The sequence below is a fragment of the Crocuta crocuta genome, unplaced genomic scaffold (assembly GCF_008692635.1).
Source record: "Crocuta crocuta isolate KB4526 unplaced genomic scaffold, BGI_CrCroc_1.0 scaffold339, whole genome shotgun sequence".
In the NCBI taxonomy this organism is placed as follows: Eukaryota; Metazoa; Chordata; class Mammalia; order Carnivora; family Hyaenidae; genus Crocuta; species Crocuta crocuta.
This window is the reverse complement of record NW_027530357.1, coordinates 4791481-4808617: the sequence shown is the minus strand read 5'-3', so window position 1 is coordinate 4808617 and position 17137 is coordinate 4791481. Positions and strand designations below refer to the sequence as shown.

General features: G+C 50.6%; 1 protein-coding gene across 1 annotated transcript in view; it reads left to right on the top strand.

Moving 5' to 3' along the window:
* Nucleotides 1-17137, top strand: part of FBXW8 (F-box and WD repeat domain containing 8) — a 114573-nt gene that overhangs the window by 29349 nt on the left and 68087 nt on the right. The window contains exons 3-4 of the mRNA XM_077766033.1: nucleotides 1315-1479; nucleotides 4004-4092. Coding sequence (XP_077622159.1) covers nucleotides 1315-1479; nucleotides 4004-4092 — 254 coding nt within the window. The remainder of the gene's footprint in view (nucleotides 1-1314; nucleotides 1480-4003; nucleotides 4093-17137) is intronic.

Sequence of the window (17137 nt, the reverse complement as noted above, 5' to 3'; positions counted from 1 at the left end):
GTTTCACAGACACCACAGTCGCGAGGCTGTTGGTTTTCAAGGCTACTGTGGAGCCACCTACGGTGCTGGAGGAGGAGGGGTGCTTAGCACAAGTTCACACCACGTGAAGGCTGCTGTCCTTACCAAGGTTGAACCATTGTTCTTGAATAAATGCTCCTCACAATGTTGAGTCTTGAGTTAATTTCCAGAGTCCTGAAAAAGTGGACGTTGACCATTTTTGGCAGTATTCTTGATGCCTGCATGTAGGAGCAGATTTTCGGAGTTCTTTATTCTGCCACCCTAGAAGTGACCTGCCTGCTGGCGCTTCTTCAAGCGAGGACTCCTAACAAGACCCGTGCTGTGTGTGCTCTCGCCTGCTCTGTCTCACGTCCTCTCTCTCGTCTGTGTACTCGACGCCTTGAAGTGGCCCCAAGGGAGCATTCAGGAGCACAGGTTACTGTGAACCAGTGGTCATGACTTTCCCTGTATTAGAAATGAGTCTCCACCTTTAGATGGGCAGCAGGTGTCAAGCCCTTGGCCCCGCAGACTGAAGATGATGCTGATTCGCTGGATCATTCTCTCATCTTGCCAGCAGAGTCTATGTTTTGTACAGCTTTGTACAGTAGCCTGTGAAGAAGTAAATGCTTCATCCCCTGAGTTAGGTTCGGAGGACAAAATACTAACAGCAAAAATGATCATTTCCTCTGGATTCTTGTGATTTGAAATTCATTTCAGCCAGAACATTAAGGTCTCTCTGTCAGACGTTATGGCCCTGGGGAACAGCTTGAGTTTTGTGTAAAAAATTTTTTTTAGTCTATGCACTTAAAATCTAAGTTTTTCTACATACTGTAAATTTGAATTTCTCATATGACCAGAAGTGTTGAGTTATGGATATTGATTTTCTTACAGCCTTTTATTTCAGAGACAGTCAGTCTCCAATTGCATACGAAGAGATTAAAAAAAAAAAAAAAAAAGAACTACAAGTCCCTTTGGTGAAAAGTAAAGAGATTCTGGTCTGGAAAACTATATGAATGCAGTTTACATATTTTTTTGCGGTTTATGTATTTGTGTATTTCTTCCCTACATGTTATATAATAATTTAACCAAGTCATCTCACACGTGCTATGAAATGATGGAATGACAGTTTTGAAATCTCGAAAAATAAAACTGGAAACATTTGCTTGTATTTTTTTTCCACCTCGCAGTGTTTTGTTAACGAGACATTTTATACTGCCATAAACTCAGGGTAATAATAAAGGTGTTGATTGATTTTTGGATGACAAGGGGCTTCTCTAATTGCAGAATTTGACATTTGTGTCACTTGCACTGCTGTAGGTGAGCAAGACGTGGAAGGTGATCGCGGAAGATGAGGTGCTGTGGTACCGGCTGTGCCAGCAGGAGGGCCACCTCCCCGCCAGCAACATCTCTGACTACTCGTGCTGGAAGCTCATCTTCCAAGAGTGCCGAGCCAAGGAGCACATGTTAAGGACCAACTGGAAGGTAGGCGGTGGCCCCCATCATCCCCTGTACGGAAGACTAGCCTGCAAGGACTCGGGGATCCAGGCCCCAGATTACATCGGCGGTTCCCCCAGTTACAGCCCGAGGCGAACTGCCAAAAGCCGAGTGTGGTGAGCATACCGTCGGCCGCTGGTGACTCGTTGCCCGTTTCGTTCGCCATGAGAGCATCTGCTCCTCCTTTTCAGCCACACTGTGGGGGGGCGTCCGCTCTAGGAGAGGAGGGGTGGCACTGGGGTGCTGGTCCCTCCCCTCTGAGGGTTCCGGTCTTCGGAGTAGGGAGTAGTGCTCGGTGCCGTCCCCTCTGGCCTTCACCGCCCCTGCCGCATCAACAAAGCAAAAGCACCACCTGAATACAGAAGTGGTGCTGAAAAGGCAATTTCCAGTAACTGTAAGGGAGGTTATTAAGCGCCTGAGTCCTGTCTTCTCTCCCCTCGCATAACCCACTGGCTTGCTTCCACAGCATTTATCACTTCAGAATCTCTACAGAAATATTAGATCACAGCTAAGAATTTGCACGGTGGAGTGTTTCTGTAGGAAATCACCGTCAGGAACAGCACTACCAAAAGCCGTTTTGAGGCCTGACGAGACCTCAGTGCGGCGGCGGCCGCCCTTCCTACCTGGCCACTGGATGGGCCCTTGTATGGAAGGCATAGGGCCATATACACTCTCTCCACCCCTGTCAAGGGCAGTCCTAATAGACTCTGAGGTCCATAGGCTTTTGCTCCTCATTGGCGGTGACCTAATGCCTGTGTGCATGTCCATCCCCGGTCACCTCGTAACCTCACGAGTGGCCAATACTCTTGATCTGCGCAGACTCACACAGTTCTAGCCACGTTACCCAGAGTGGTGCTCCTCAGCCCCATGTTGGCGACATGGGGGGCCAAATAGTTTCTGGTGGGGGCCGTCCTGCGTGTGGCAGCATGTTGGGCCGCTTCCTTCACCTCTGCCCAGCAGGTGCCAGTAGCGTTCTCCCCCCGCCCCCCAACCATGTGACAGCCACAGATGGCTTCAGGCATGTCACATGTTCCTTGGAAGGACAAAATGGCCCCTGGCTGAGAACTGCCTTTCCGAGAACGTGCACAGCTAACCTTCCGTAGACCATTAAGACAATACCACTAAACAGAAAGCACCCGGGCCNAGGGCTTCCCCCCACCCCTGCCCCCAGCCCCCAGCCTTCACACCCATGTGCTCAGTTGGGCCTGCGTGGGGGAAGTCAGTGCAAGCCAGCTGTGAGGGTTTGACAGAGCCACTCAGACGAGCTGGGCCCGAGCCTGGCGGGGGGGCTGGAGTTAAGGGAGAGCTGGGGAGTTGGGCATGAACTGGGGGCGTTCCCTCTGGAGGGAGGGATATTTTGACTTGCGCACTTGGGAGCNGTGCCAGTGCGGTGGCTGTTTTCTGCTTCCTCTCTGGTGACAGAGAAGGCCGCAGGGGGAGGCGGGCACCTCCTCCTCCGGCTGCAGGTGGCAGCAGGGAAGGTGTGCAGAGCCCTGCTCCAAGCGTTGGGACCCCCTTAACCGAGGCAAGCCACCTACGATTGACTGGAATGTCCGGTTCCTTCTCTAGCAAGCATGTGGCCATTCGTTTGGTTAGCACTTGATAAACGGTTGTCGGGTCAGCGAACTGGAGTCGGGCTCTTTGGAACGTCTCTGCCCCTTTGCTGGCCCTGCTGACAGTGAGGACTACGAAAGTGAAAGGGGGGACGGGGAATCCTGCACTAACTATGATGCTGGGGTTCTTCCTGTGATTCTAGAAAGAAAGCCCCATTGAAACTTGAAAGTGGTTTTAGGCACTAGAGCAACTTACTCTCCCTTCGGATGCCCCTGCTTTCCCCCCTGCACAGTGGGGCTGACGGTAGCCTGCTCACGGAGTAGTGGCGAGGGTGACTGGCTAACGCTCCTCCCGCCCAGCGAGGCCCGTGGCCGGCGTAGTGATCGCTATACAAGTGATTCAGAAGTCACCAGAGGGCATACGGTGGAAAGCCCTTCTGCCCCCCGCCACCTAGTCCCTCCTCAGGAAGCATGCCTGTCATGGGTTCTGTGGTTCCTTCACAAATACCGTTTCCACTGGCCTCCGACCCTGCCGTCCTCTTCCTTTCCGCATCCCGAGCTTTAGCTCTGTGTACGTGCTTCCTCATTGTACCCTCAGCGTTCACAAGGGTTGTTGACGCGCAAAATATCATTAAATACCTTGTGTCCTCAGAACTGCGCTTTTTAAACAGACTGTATGTGTTTCTTCAGACGCGTGCCACCGCCGGCCTATCGGTGCGCCCACCTCACCCTGGTAGCCTGTAGGCCCCTGAGCACAGGGCCATGCCGCCCCTGGTTCCGTGCTTCCTGCGTGGGGTAACTCGCACATGCTGATACCTTAGCAGACTAGCTGTCCTCTTTGTCCTTTGACTTGGGGCACAGAACGTGCGTTAAGAAATGGCGGTGGAGCCTAGCCGAGAGCGAGGTGCTGCCTTCTGGGTGTCCCGAGAGTACGATCACCCCCATCCCTTCTTCCACAGAATCGCAAAGGAGCCGTGAGCGAGCTGGAGCACATTCCTGATGCGGTTTTGTGCGACGTGCACTCCCACGACGGCGTTGTCATTGCCGGGTAAGCACAGCCGGTTCTCACCAGCTCTTCATCACGTGGGCCTTCTAGCTCTCGTGTGCCACCCTCTGGGTCCCGGTGACACGACCTTCCCCTGAGAGTTGTGCCTGCCCGCCTCGCAGACTCTAGGCTCCTGTTGCCCGGTCCTGGAGAGCGCGAAGCTGGCGGTGAGCGGCATACAGCGGGGCGCGGAGCTACGATGCATTCATCTCCATGTGTCTCTCCTGGCCTTTAAATCCCTCCTGTGGCGTGTTCGGTTCGGTTTTCATTAAGGCAAACTGTCGGTATTTGATGAAGACCTAAAAAAGTTGAGCACGAGTAATATGTGCTAGCACGCACAGAGCCCGTTCTGACGCTCCCGTCCTGAGGCCGCTACTCTGAGGAAGGGCCACGGCCACGCTTGATCGTCCCCCCTCCTCACCTCTCTGCACAGGGTATGTGTTTGCTGCTTCACTTGTCCTCAAAGAGGCTGGTTAGGGGTCTCCATCACCAAGGAATTGAATTCTGGCTTCTGTAAATTCCTATGGCTTGTGTCCCAAGAACCCCTTTCATGAATTCTTCCTATTTTACTACAGCAATGTGAAACAGTTTGTATATTTCTTTAATGTATAGTGAGGAGACCCAATTTTATCTTTGGATGGACAGATACCGTATGTGGATCTTGAGAAACTTAACAGAAGACCATGGGGGAAGGGAAGGGGAAAAAATACTAACAGAGAGGGGGGAGGCAAACCATAAGAGACTCCTAAATGCAGAGGACAAACTGAGGGTGGATGGGGGGTGGGGGAGTGGGGAGAGTGGGTGATGGGCACTGAGGAAGGCACTTGTTGCAATGAGCACTGGGTATTTTATGGAAGCCAATTTGACAATAAATTATATTAAAAATAAATAAAACATTTTAAAAACAAATTTTCAGGGGGTTAAAATGAATAAACATTAAAATAAAAAAAGAGAGAAGCAGTCTTGAACTGCAGTCTCAAATTGTATACTTAACATTCGAAGTAGAGACCAGGACACTTAAATCCCTGAGTCTGGATAGGCTTTGGGGTGAGTCCCTAGGAGAGGTTCCTACTTGGAGGAAACCAAAAACTAACCTTGGCCTGAAGAGCTTGGTAGTAGGTGAGTCTTTTTCTTTAAAGAGGACTCTTTCCTTTTTTTTTTTTCTTCCATTCTAAATGTTTATTCATTTAATTTGAAAGAGATAGAGCACAAGCAGGGGAGGGGCAGAGATAGAGGGAGACCCTGAGTCCAAAGCAGGCTCCAGGCTCTGAGCTGTCAGCAGAAAACTCAATGCAGGGCTCGAACACGCAAACGGCGACATCATGACCTGAGCTAAAGTCAGACGCTCAACTGACTGAGCCACCCAGGTGCTCCAAGAAGACTCTAACCCTAAGCATTCCTTGAAGGACACCATTTGAGTTGACACTCCAACAGATTAGTTTAATGTTCTGTGTCTAGAAAACATATTTTTGCTTTAAAAAAATTTTTTTTATGTTTATTTATTTTTGAGGGAGAGAGAGAAAGAGTGTGAGTAGGGGAGGGGAAGAGAGAGAGGGAGAGACAGAATCTGAAGCAGGTTCCAGGCTGTCAGCACAGAGCCTGATGTGGGGCTTGAACTCATCAACTATGAGATCATGACCTGAGCTGAAGCTGGATGCTTAACCGACGGAGCCCCCCAGGCACCCCAAGTATCTTTGCCTTTAAACAAGATCTGCACAGGAGGAACACTGTCTCTTAGCTTTTGTTTCGCTGGCCACAATTTAGAAGTTAATGCCCTTGCTGTAAGTGCTGTAGAACGACTCTTTTTAGGAAGATGAATGGACCACAAATCTGGAAGTGCGGCTTTTGGCTTCTGTCTCTTGTTGCTAAAACGTGGGCCGAAGAGCTCATGCTACGTAAGGTCCTTCGTCCCCGTAAATTCTAAGACCCCAAGGTAACTTGGAAAGGACCTCTGTCCTTCTAGCTTAAAGGGGTCTCCTGATATGTCAGGAGGTCTTTGAGGACAGAATATTGAGTTTGGACTGAGAGTCATAAAAGAAATTAGAGATAAAGGGGACTTTAATCTCAGAAGCCAAGTATGAATTTATCTCTGGACACGGACCTCACAAAGGCAGGCTGGCTGCGAGTCCAGATGCCAGCCCGCCCTCTCCTGCCTCTCCATTCCCCCGAGGTCTGCTCGACATTACAGATGATGCCAGCACGACGCAAAGCGATGGCAGAGTTTTGTGGGTCGATAGGATGAAACGCGATCTGTAGGTCAGAGAGGCTCCTCCCGGCTCCTCTTCCTCAGAGAACCTTACGTTTATGGCCCAGCACTGGGCACTTGGGTCTTGCTTGTGTGCAGAGCATCTCGTGTTTATCATTAAAATTTTATCTGGTGGTTACGATGCTTGTTTTCTGGGTCAGATCTTGAATCCCTTTTCATTTGAGACGGCGGTGTTTGTGGTTACCTCACTCCCAATCAATGTTGTACTCGCCCGGCTTTGTGCGTCTCCCAGGAGCTGCGTGCAGAGATGCCAGCCGCTTCACTCTCGTTCTCCCCGCTCCTCGGCCGGCGTTTCTCTGATTTTGCTGCTTTTCCTTCTCTCCCTTTGGTCATAGGTGGAATTTGTTCAGAGGCTTAAGGTTTATGCACCTAGAGCTAACCTGTGTCACATCTTTGCTCTGAAACCTATTAAGTTTATTTCGTATAATTGACAGCAGAGGCTGTTACAAACCCTCCTGCTGCTTCCGTCTTTTCAAGCCTCCGTGTGAAAGTTTCTGGTTCGGAGTCGCGTTGCTTAGGCCTAGAGTAATTTTCGTTACACTTAGCCTTGCAGGCGACCCCGGCTTACGTCTCCCTTGCTCTGCCTTTCACTCGGAACCAGAGGAACCGTCAAGTATTCTTTCACTCAAGGCCACACGAGACCCAGACCTCCAATGAGCAGGGCCTGGACGATGCCTCTAACCCCAGGGTTGTCTTCCAGCAGAGTAAGCAGATGCTAGTCTCCGGGCTTTTGCTCTTTTGCTCTTTTTCCCACGAGTCTTTGCTTTCCTTACTGTCTCCTATATGGTCATCTCCAGTTCCCTTTTCCTAATGTTCTGAGCCCTTTAAAATTGGTTTCCAACCTACCTTTCTCCTGATTACTCTCCTCAGGGTAACTTAGGCTTTTCCCACAGTGTCCTGATTGCCTCTGACCACGTCTTCTTCATTTTTTAAGACTGAGATGTAAATCATATACCATAAAATGAACCCTTTTAAATTGCAGAAGTCCATAATTTCTAGCATATTCCCAAGGCTGTGTAACCATCGACCAGAACATTTTCATCACCCTAAAAAGAACCCAGTCCCTAAGGCCCAACTCAAGTCTCCTCTTCTCCCACAGGCGTCTACAGCCCCCTGGCCTACTCACCCCCACTCTAATAGCTGCCCGCCTCCTGACTCCTGGGGAAGTGACTGTCTGCAGCTTATAGCACAGCTTCACCTTGACATTTTTGTTTTCTGCTGTGGCTTTACTTTGAAATAATTCACAGCCACGTATTTTCTGTACAGTTAATTTGTAAACATCTATTTATTTTTTTGTTTGTTTATTTAGAGAGAGAGGGAGGGAGAGAGAATCCAAAGCAGGCTCCGCACTGTCAATGCAGAACCTGACACGGGGCTCGAACTCACGTACCGTGAGATTGTGACCTGTGCCGAAACCAGGAGTCGGATGCTCAAATGACTAAGCCACCCAGACGTCCCTATAACCATCTTTTCTACAACTAGAGGTGGCATGTAAATGTCATTAACTGCTCCATAGTGCTTGTACGGCATTTTGTCTGAGGGAAGTATTACAGTTTCATGTACAGACCACGCTCACACCTGTACACTACACGTTATGTGGTAAACTGCAGGAAATTCCCAATTTCTCTTGTCTGTTCTTTGATTTCTTAGTCTTTTCAGTTTAGAGTCATGTATTTCTTAAAAATTTTTTGTAATGTTTATTTTTGAGAGAGAGGAAGAGCGCAAGAGCACGAGCACGAGTGAGGGAGGGGCAGAGAGCCAGGGAGACACAGAATCCGAAGCAGGCTCCAGGCTCTGAGCTGTCAGCACAGAGCCCGACGTGGGGCTCGAACCCACAAACCACGAGATCATGACCTGAGCCAAAGTCGGATGCTTAACCGACTGAGCCACCCAAGCGCCCTAGAATCATGTAGTTTTAAGTCCGGAAGGAACTGTTGAGGTTGACTGCTCCAAAGCACTTGTTTCCGGTGGCCAGCTGAGGACGAGCGGTCTGGTGAGCTGGGACTGGCACGTGGGTGTGCCACTCTGCCCTTCCTCTGGGGTGTCCACGTGGAGAGCCGGGCACCAGGGCTGCCTTCTTGAGCCCTCATTTGCTACTGTGATGGTGTGCACTACCAACCTTCTTTAAAAATTATAAAACACGTGCTTATTATAGAGCCTTTAAATTCCACAGATGTGTGTAGAATAAAGAATCACATGTCTTCCTTTATCCCCAGCCTTATATTTCCCTAGGCTAGAGTCCCATCTATGGAATTACTGGATTTAGGGGAATGAATTTGCACATTTTCCAGATTAAGAAATTATTTAAAAATATTTTTTGTATTTTTTTTATTTCAGAGAGACAGAGACAGTGCGAGTGGGGGAGAGGCAGAGAGAGAGGGAGGGAGAATCCCAAGCTGCAGGGCTCGAACCCATGAAACTGCGAGATCATAGCCTGAGCCAAAACCAATAGCGGGACACTTAACCAACTGAGCCACCCAAGGGCCCCAAGAAGTTACTTTTAAAATGCCTCGATAACCTTCAACTTCTTTCCAGTCTAATTTTTTGTTTTGAAGTCTCCAAACCATCCCTCAAGCCTGCTCTCCTGAATACACCTCCCTCCTTTCCGACAGGGCCATACGCACGTGCCTCCCGCGGCACGGCTCCGTCCCAGCCCTTCCACAGAGCTACGCGCTCTCACGGGTCACCCGCGCTCCCCACCTGGCGGCCTTTGCTTGGCCCATCCCCTTCTGCGCCCTGGCAGTGTCGGGTCTTGGTAACTGTCTCCCTCTCACAGTGGTGGCGGTGGTGTCCTGAGCGTCTCTGTACCCTCGGAGCCTTACCCCGGACCCGGCGCTCGAGAAACCTTGAGGAAAGCGTGCATGGGATGAAAACTCCTCACGCCTCTGAGGCCCCGCGCTTTCTGCGCGTCCTTACCGCGTCTCTGACCTGCCCAGGCTCCTGTTGAGACCCTCTTGCCTTTCTGTGGTCTCGTTTGGCCACAGAGCAGTGGCGTGCAGCACCCCAGAGGCGTCTGCAGCCGCTCTTTTCTTTGCTGAGTGGAAAAGTAGAAGTTTCTTCACCTGTGACTGAGTAAGTCAGACACAACCTGGACTTTGTTCTTTCAGCTAAAACTTCCCATTTTTTTTCTTAAAAAAATTTGCTTATTTTTGAGAGAGTGTGAGCAGGGGAGGGGCAGAGAGGGAGGGAGACACAGAATCCGAAGCAGGCTCCAGGCTCTGAGCTGTCAGCACTGAGCCCGACGCGGGGCTTGAACTCCCGAACCGTGAGATCACGACCTGTGCCAAAGTCTGATGCTTAACCCAGGCACCCCTCTCATTTCTTGAACCTGAGAAAAAATTTGTGTTCAGAAGCCAGCAGTGGGCACACAGCAAACCTCCTGTGTCTCAGAGTTCATCCCCCGGCTGCGCTTGCCCTGCGATGACGTGGCGAGGGTCCCTGTGTGCTTTTCTTGTATTTAGAAGAAGGGATAGACTCTGGACAGTTTGTGGATCATCCGTGGTTGGGAAGTATGGTTTCAGTGTTTCCTTTGGCGACGACAGCTCTGAGAATTTACAAACACGCCTCAGGTTCTGTTGAGGAGAGGAGAGGAGCACAGGAGAGCGTTCCCGTCCTGTTGCGTGGGGTGTCGTCTGCTCTTCTTGCCCCCATTACACTCTGCCAGTGAGAGCACCGAACACCGCTGACCTCATGGGTTCAGAGCGGCCACACTGTAAACCTGAGCGGTGGGTCTGGGTGAAATGGGCCAGGAGGAGATTTGCTCTCCTGCCACCTAATGAAGGAGAGGGCCCCAGGTGAGGCGTGCAGGACCGAGTCCTCCTGGGGCCCGCTGGAGGCCTGGGCGCTGCCCTCCAGGAAGCTGTCGGCTCCCCGGAAGCTTTTACCAGATGCCCGGGTGCACGGTGGTGTCTGGCATCACAGCCCGTCCTCACTGTTTCTTAAGATTCGCAAGTCAGAACATTTCGGTTTGCAGAAGAGAGCATGCCCCATTCGAGGACCTCTTTCTCCCCTCTGGGTTTAAAAAATACGAAGCACCCTCTCTGTGTCGAGGTTTTTCTCAGTGCTCCTTGATGTTTTACTGCCCTGTTCCCTGCTGATGTGTCTGCCTTTTCAGGGGACAGTTTCTGCCTGTGCTGGAAGGGATGGTGACCGCGCATCGGTGCTTCTCCTCCACCATGGGTGGCTGGAGGGGCGAACTAGCACTTAATGTCGCAAAATATTAGCGCTCTTCTTTCCCTAAAGATATCGCCGTCCCATTTGGTCTCCCTCATTTTCCTCTACCTCTGTTCCCTTTGAGGCAAGTGTGCCCAATTAGACCCGTGACCAAAGCGCTGGCACCTCTCTCCAGCAGCCAGGAGACTTCCGGCCATGGTTCCAGCATTTACCTTTATTGGCTCTGTCTGTCCACACAACCTGGACGTCCGGGCTTCTGTAGGCGGGAGGCAGAGCTCTGAGCGTCCAGTTTCTGTATGTAAAATAGAACATCTGAATCTCTGGTTCAGTTTGCACTTGCAGTGGAATTTTCTCATTATTTCTAATTAAGAACTATAGGAAAATCGTGATTCAGACACAGTCCCACGTCTAAGGTAACTTGAAATACCCAGCTTTTAGCCATTTTTTCCCTCCACTTTTTCCCAGTAATTAAAAATGTGCCTTTTAGTTGACCATGTGCCATTGCCACAAATGGCTTTGCTCTGAAATTGTGTGTATTTGCCCCCATTTTTAAAATATATTCTACGCAGGAGCTAAAGACAGCAAGGATGAGACTTTATACTTGGCAAGCTTCGGGTGAACATATAAAATATGGGTAATACCTGTGGATTGCTCTGAGATTTTTGAGATAACATGCTCTGTAAGTAGAGACCGGTGGTGAAGATGTGTTAGGTAAATGTCCCCTCGCTTATACTTTGGAAGGACATGCTTTTTATCTTTCTCCCTGTTAAGGAACTTTTTCTCGTGACAGTCTTCCTTTCAACCTTGGCTTCTATAGATTTTGTGCTGCTGCTCATCATGACATTGGACTGTTTCCCATAAGGAATTCGATCATTATCCGTTAGGGACCTCTTTTTTAAAAATACTTTTAAATTTATTTTCTGCCGTGAGGTATGCATGCTCTTCTGGTAAATAAGTCTGAGGTAAGATATTGATAAGAGACTGGAGAAGAGCATTACATTTATTATATCCTTAATGAAGGAGCTGCAGAATGTCCTTAATAAATACTAGTGAACTCATGACTGCATTTATCCATCTCTGGTTCTCCAAGGAGTAATGAGAAGGGCCACAGCTACAATAACTCTGCATAACCATCATTGACTCTGACTCTATTGATTGTGATTAACCAAGATGTATGGAAAACAGTTTTAAGTGTGTAGTGCATGTATCTCGTAAGGTCCATTAAGATGTTCATTATTTTTCAATTGATGCGTCTTAAGCTGCACTTGATGTCTATGGTAGTGCTTTTCCACAGAAGGATGCTCTGTGGGATTGAGTTCATTTTGTTAATTGCATAATACAATACAGTCATGTTTCATAGAAAACAGTAAATACTCTTGATTTCATTGATTTGTACTCTCTGGTTATTACTAAATAAAGTACAGAGCATGTGAATAGTTCTTAAAGCCCCTACATGTTAAGGGAAAAAAGGTTTCTTGAAACGTGGGACCTCTGCCGAATTGCTTTGTAGGCTCTAAACCACTTCTGTCTTCTGAGTTTAAGTCGGTAGATTCGTTCATTCAGCATTCACTAAGCGCAGAGGAAGACTGCAGACCACCTCCCTCGCTCCCAGGCCGCCAAGGGCTACAAGTCCAGGTGGTCCCAGAATAGTGTGGGAGATGTTAGGGGAGGGGAAGGGCAGGGCGCCCACTGAAGCACACGAGGGAGAGAGGCACCCAGAACGGGCGCGGAGTCAGGCCAGCTCTCTTCAGGGCCGTGACTTCTCGGCCGAGTCCGGACGGATGAGTGCGCGTTGGCAGGCAGAGTTTTGTATGAGGCGGGGATGCAAACCAGTTCCCTACGCGCTGCTACTCCTCAGTCCTGAACCTGGGATGGGCCATTAATAATCCATCACGGCATTTATGATGGTTCAGCTTCAGAATCCTCCACACAGGGCTCAGGCAGCCACTGCTGGTTTCTAGGGTTGGACACACACATGGCAGCGTTCGCATTCCTGGCCCGGGGCCTCGTGACAAGGCTCCTTTGGCTGCCTCGAGTATTGGTCAGAAGAGAATCGTGACTTGGGTTTTGGGGCTGGTTGTCTGAATGTGGCTCCGAAGAGAGTGAGGCTGGATCAGCCATTCTGTACGTCCTCCTGCGTCACTGACCTGTGCGGGGCATGTGGGCAGCCCCCGCCGCACCCACGCAGCCTCCCACCCCTTGCCGGCACGCAGAGCCTTGTCGTTGGCTTCCTCCCTTCCAGTTAGAGACCGTGGTAGAATTGGCGAGTTCGGTTCAGGGGCTGTGTCCTGCAGCCCGAATCACAGTACGGAAAACAATAGATTCCTTACGTTGCTCTTGAATGGGGATGGTTCTGAAAAGCCATGTTTGTTTAAAGAGTCTGTCCTCGGAGGGGGCAGCCTGGCTTGTTGGCTAGGCAGCAGTTTGAGAAAAGCCTGGGGACCTGTTTTGATCCCAGCTGTGCCACTAAAATGTTTTTTTTGTGACCTTGGGTAAGTCGCTTAACCTGACTTACAGTGTTCTTAAACCAACACAGCCCCTGGCTTGTCATGAGAGCCTTGGGAAAAAGTGTTTTTAGCAGATAGTACAGGCACGTGCCAGCCCAGTGTAAACACCCCCTTTTCCTCCTGCTGCCCCCCCTTTGGATATTTATACAGGAAGAAAGGCTAAAGGTGGTTGTTGTTTTAACTGTACAGCATTTTCTTCTTTTCCTTCGGGTCTCTTAGTCCAAATGAGTAGTCCATTTAGTGGAAACTTACTGGTTAATGGAAGCTCTTTGGTGGTAAATCATTGTAAATTGGCAATTGCTCTGGCGTGCCGAGCTTGCGAGAGGCTCTCTTCCCATTCTTTGAACAAAAAATCAGCTGTGGTCTCTGACCTATTTATTTGGAGGTAACCTTGCCAAGCGTGGAGGAGATGGAGAGAGCGGACGGTGCCACGGTCCGTGCCCTGGGCTGGGACGCCCTCCCTCATTTTGAAAAGGCTTCTTCTTCCGTTTTTCTTTAGTGCTCTTACATCAGCTAATATATTAGTTGCAGTTGTACTTTGCACAGACACTAATTAGAGAGCCATCGACATTGGGGTCCAGAGGCTTACCGACAATGCAGCTGTCATAGTGGCGTCTTAATTGGTCGAGTGTAATTGTCATTAGGCAGCGATAAAGACATCTGGAACTCTGGAGGAAAATCGGCTTTTCCCCCACCTCCCTTCCGTATCTGTTCTTGCTTCTCCTGGCCAATGTGTTAAGCACTTTCAGATCACATTTAGGGTTTGGTCCAGTTCCCTCTGCTCCAGCCGGTGTTTTGCCCTCATGAAAATGTCAGCTTCTTGAGCACGAGTTCGTTAGCATGGAGTCTCATCTCCTTGGCTGTGGCTGCTTTCGCTTGCATTGGATTCTAGAGCCTGTCGCTGAGTCATCCCCCAGCACCTCCTGAAACGGTATTTATTCTCTGTCCTGCTCAGAAAGGAGACATACAGTCTTTTATATTTTGCAACAAAACATATATGCCTTTGGGGCGCCTGGGTGGCCCAGTCAGGTGATTGCCCAGCTCTTGAGTTTGGCTCAGGTCATGATCTCAGGGTCATGGGATTGAGCTCTGCTTTGGGTTCTGCAATGACTGGAGACTGCTTAGGATTCTCTCTCTTTGTCTCTCTGTCACTCTCTGCCCCTCTCCCTGGCTCACATGCTCTCTCTGAAATTAAATTTAAACTATAAAAAACAAAAAGAAAAGAAAAAAACCATCGATCTATTCTCGTGCTCTTTAGACATGAAGAATGAAATTAATTTAAATGGATATCTACGAAAATGTTCTTCTTTACCAAAGTAATTTAGCTTATCTTGTGTTCTTATAGATACTTTAATCAGTTTGGAAGTAAATACAGGGAATTTAATACCTATTGGTGTATGTGTCCTGCGTGCATCACTGACCGTCGGCAGTGGGAGTAGAGGAGGTGCCACTCAAACCGATCAGGTTGTTACATGTGGACACCCCCTTCCAGCCACTGTTTACCATTGGCTGTGTGTAAGCCACAGCGAGGGAGATAACTTGGTATCTGGCCTTCTCAGGGACTTGACCCTGAAGTTGACACATGGAATGTAACTGTGATGAATGCCATTTCTTCAGGCACAGGGCGTGGTAGTTGAGTCAGAGAAGGCTTCCTGGGGGAGGAGGGCCTGTGCCAGACATGGAGGGGTTGGTAGGCTTGGGCTAGGGCAGGGGTTCTCCATCTTGCCTAAACAGTGGAGACACTGATGGCCTGGTGCCAGTCCCGGAGAGTCCGGTTTTAACTGGTCTGGGTGTGCTTCAGGCATCAGGAGTTTGCACAGCCCCAGGTGATTCTCAGGTGCAGCCAGCATTGGGACCCACCGGGCTGGGTGTGCAGGGGGTTAGCACCCCAGAAAGGTGGGCAGTTGAACAAAGATGAGAGATAAGAGTACGTGGGAGCCAGGAATGGTGGGCCTGGCTGGAGGCTGGTTGCTGCTGAGGAAGAGGCGAAGAGGAGACTGGCTGGCAGCTGGTTTGGGGAGGGTTCTCCGTGCGAGGCCCCGCGTCCAGTGCCGTTCCGGCCCGAGTCCGCTAGTTGTCGGGCTCACGGCTGTGAGGGAGGCCCAGCCCCTGGCTTGAGAAGCTTGTAGGTTCTTGGGAAGATGAGCAGTTACACACACACACACACACACACACACACACACACACACACACACACACAGTTGCCGTGAGAAAAAAGTCTAGGCTGCTGTCGCCTAGGCTGGATCACAGGGGGACTTGGTCTAGTGTGGAGGGGAAGGGAGGCAGAGAGGACTGTTCATGTCATCAGGTACTTTTGAGGGCTTGGCTTGTGCGGGGCTGACTTTGAGGGAGGCTCAGAGTTAAGGGGCTGTGAGGCGCTGAGGGGTTTGGACCAGAGTGGCATCCCTGGGCAAGGGAACGGAGAGGACGTGGCCACGTGAACACAGAGGGCAGTGTCGGGGGACGTGTGGGGTGGGGGAGCCGCACAGTTTTGCCCCAGTGACTGGGACTAACAGGGTCACTGAGGAAAGGAAGGAATTCAGCAACAGGCTAATTTGCGTGAACTGAAGCCTTTCCAGGAGCACATGCATTTAATTCTAGACACATGGCGTCTCCGGGGGAGTGGGACTTTTGTGTGGGGGACAGGCCCATCAGGACCCTCCACGTGTTACTAGAGCGCTCTTTGTGGTGCCCTGTGTGCCCTCTCCCTCCTCCTCCTAGGGCTGGGGGGGGGGCATCGGATTGTGCCTCCCAGCTCACTGCTGCGTGTGGTCCAGCAGCTTTTCAAGTTTGGGTTTTGTTGTTTTGCCTCCGAACTGTGTGTGTAACGGGGCCTTGGGGCTGGAGCTCAGGCCGCTGAGATGCTGCCCTGGGGTCCCCGGTGGGTGTGGGCCTGCGAACTGGTGATCACCGAACAGGAAGCCCACCTCCCAGCAGGTGGACACGCCCCGAAGTCCCTTCGTGCTCTGACCTCTGCGTACCCTTTCCCTTTCTGTGTCTCCCGCCCCTTCTCTGTACTTCCGGGCACATCACCGCCCTTCTCACCTTTCTTTTCTGAAATGGCTCCTTCCTCCCACATGGAATGTAACCTGGAAAATCTAGTCATGCGCAGTGTAGACAGTCAGGCATGTTATCTGTGTTGAGTGTTGCTACAGCCAAGCAAGTGCCTTTGTCCAGGGGACGCTGGAGTTGTCGTCGGGGTGTCCCGGGGAGCCTGGTAGATGGGGTGCAGCGGTGTGTGTTCTTGTGTAGTTTCCTCAGTAGGAAGGGTGATCTGGAACGCTGCCCGGACGACCTGGGAGCCAGTGGCCGTGCCTGGGCCGTGGTGGTAGCAATATCCGCTCTTGCTTGCTTATTGCCAGGCTTTGTGACACTCGCAGAGCGGATGTTCCTATTTACTGGAGGACCAGCGGCCCCGCAGAGCTCCCTGATCCGATTTCAGAAAGCACATCCCTCCCACTGGCTCCTCACACCACCCGTGCACTCCCCAGGCTCCGGCGAGCCGAATCCCCAACGGAGGGAACTTGCGTGACAGAACCACCTTTGAATCACATGACAAGTGTATTTACCGTCAGTAGTTTGAGGGGAATACCACTACGTTCAGTAAACGAAGCCCTCCTCTCTCAAAGTGTTCTTTATTTATAAAGAAATCTCACATGAGAAACCGATCTGTAACTACTACTTCATAGACCATGTGATAGATTTCAGTAGGTAAGTAATCTCAGGGATTGTCTTGTTTGAGTGTTTATACTTTCAGTGTTGGAGCCAAGAAGCTCTGAAGGACCTATGGCCAGGGCCTCAGGAAGACTGAACCTGCTTAACACCGCCTGCCTGTCTCCGTGCTTGGGGGGTACGGCATTAGACTCCTAGAGCTTTTCTAAGTCACCTCCCCACAGTCACCATACGTGTTGAGTCGAACCCTCCGCAGCAGATGCGAGGAGCTGAGTGTGACTCCCTCCCTGGCGGGCCGCACACCGCCTGGTCTGGCCATTCCCTCGTCCTCATGGCTGTGGGGCCTGGTGTCTGAGCAGCTTCTGTCCTGCCTTGGCTTTGATGGCGAGAGTCATTTGTTGGAGTGGCAGTAGTGATCAGAGGCAGCGAG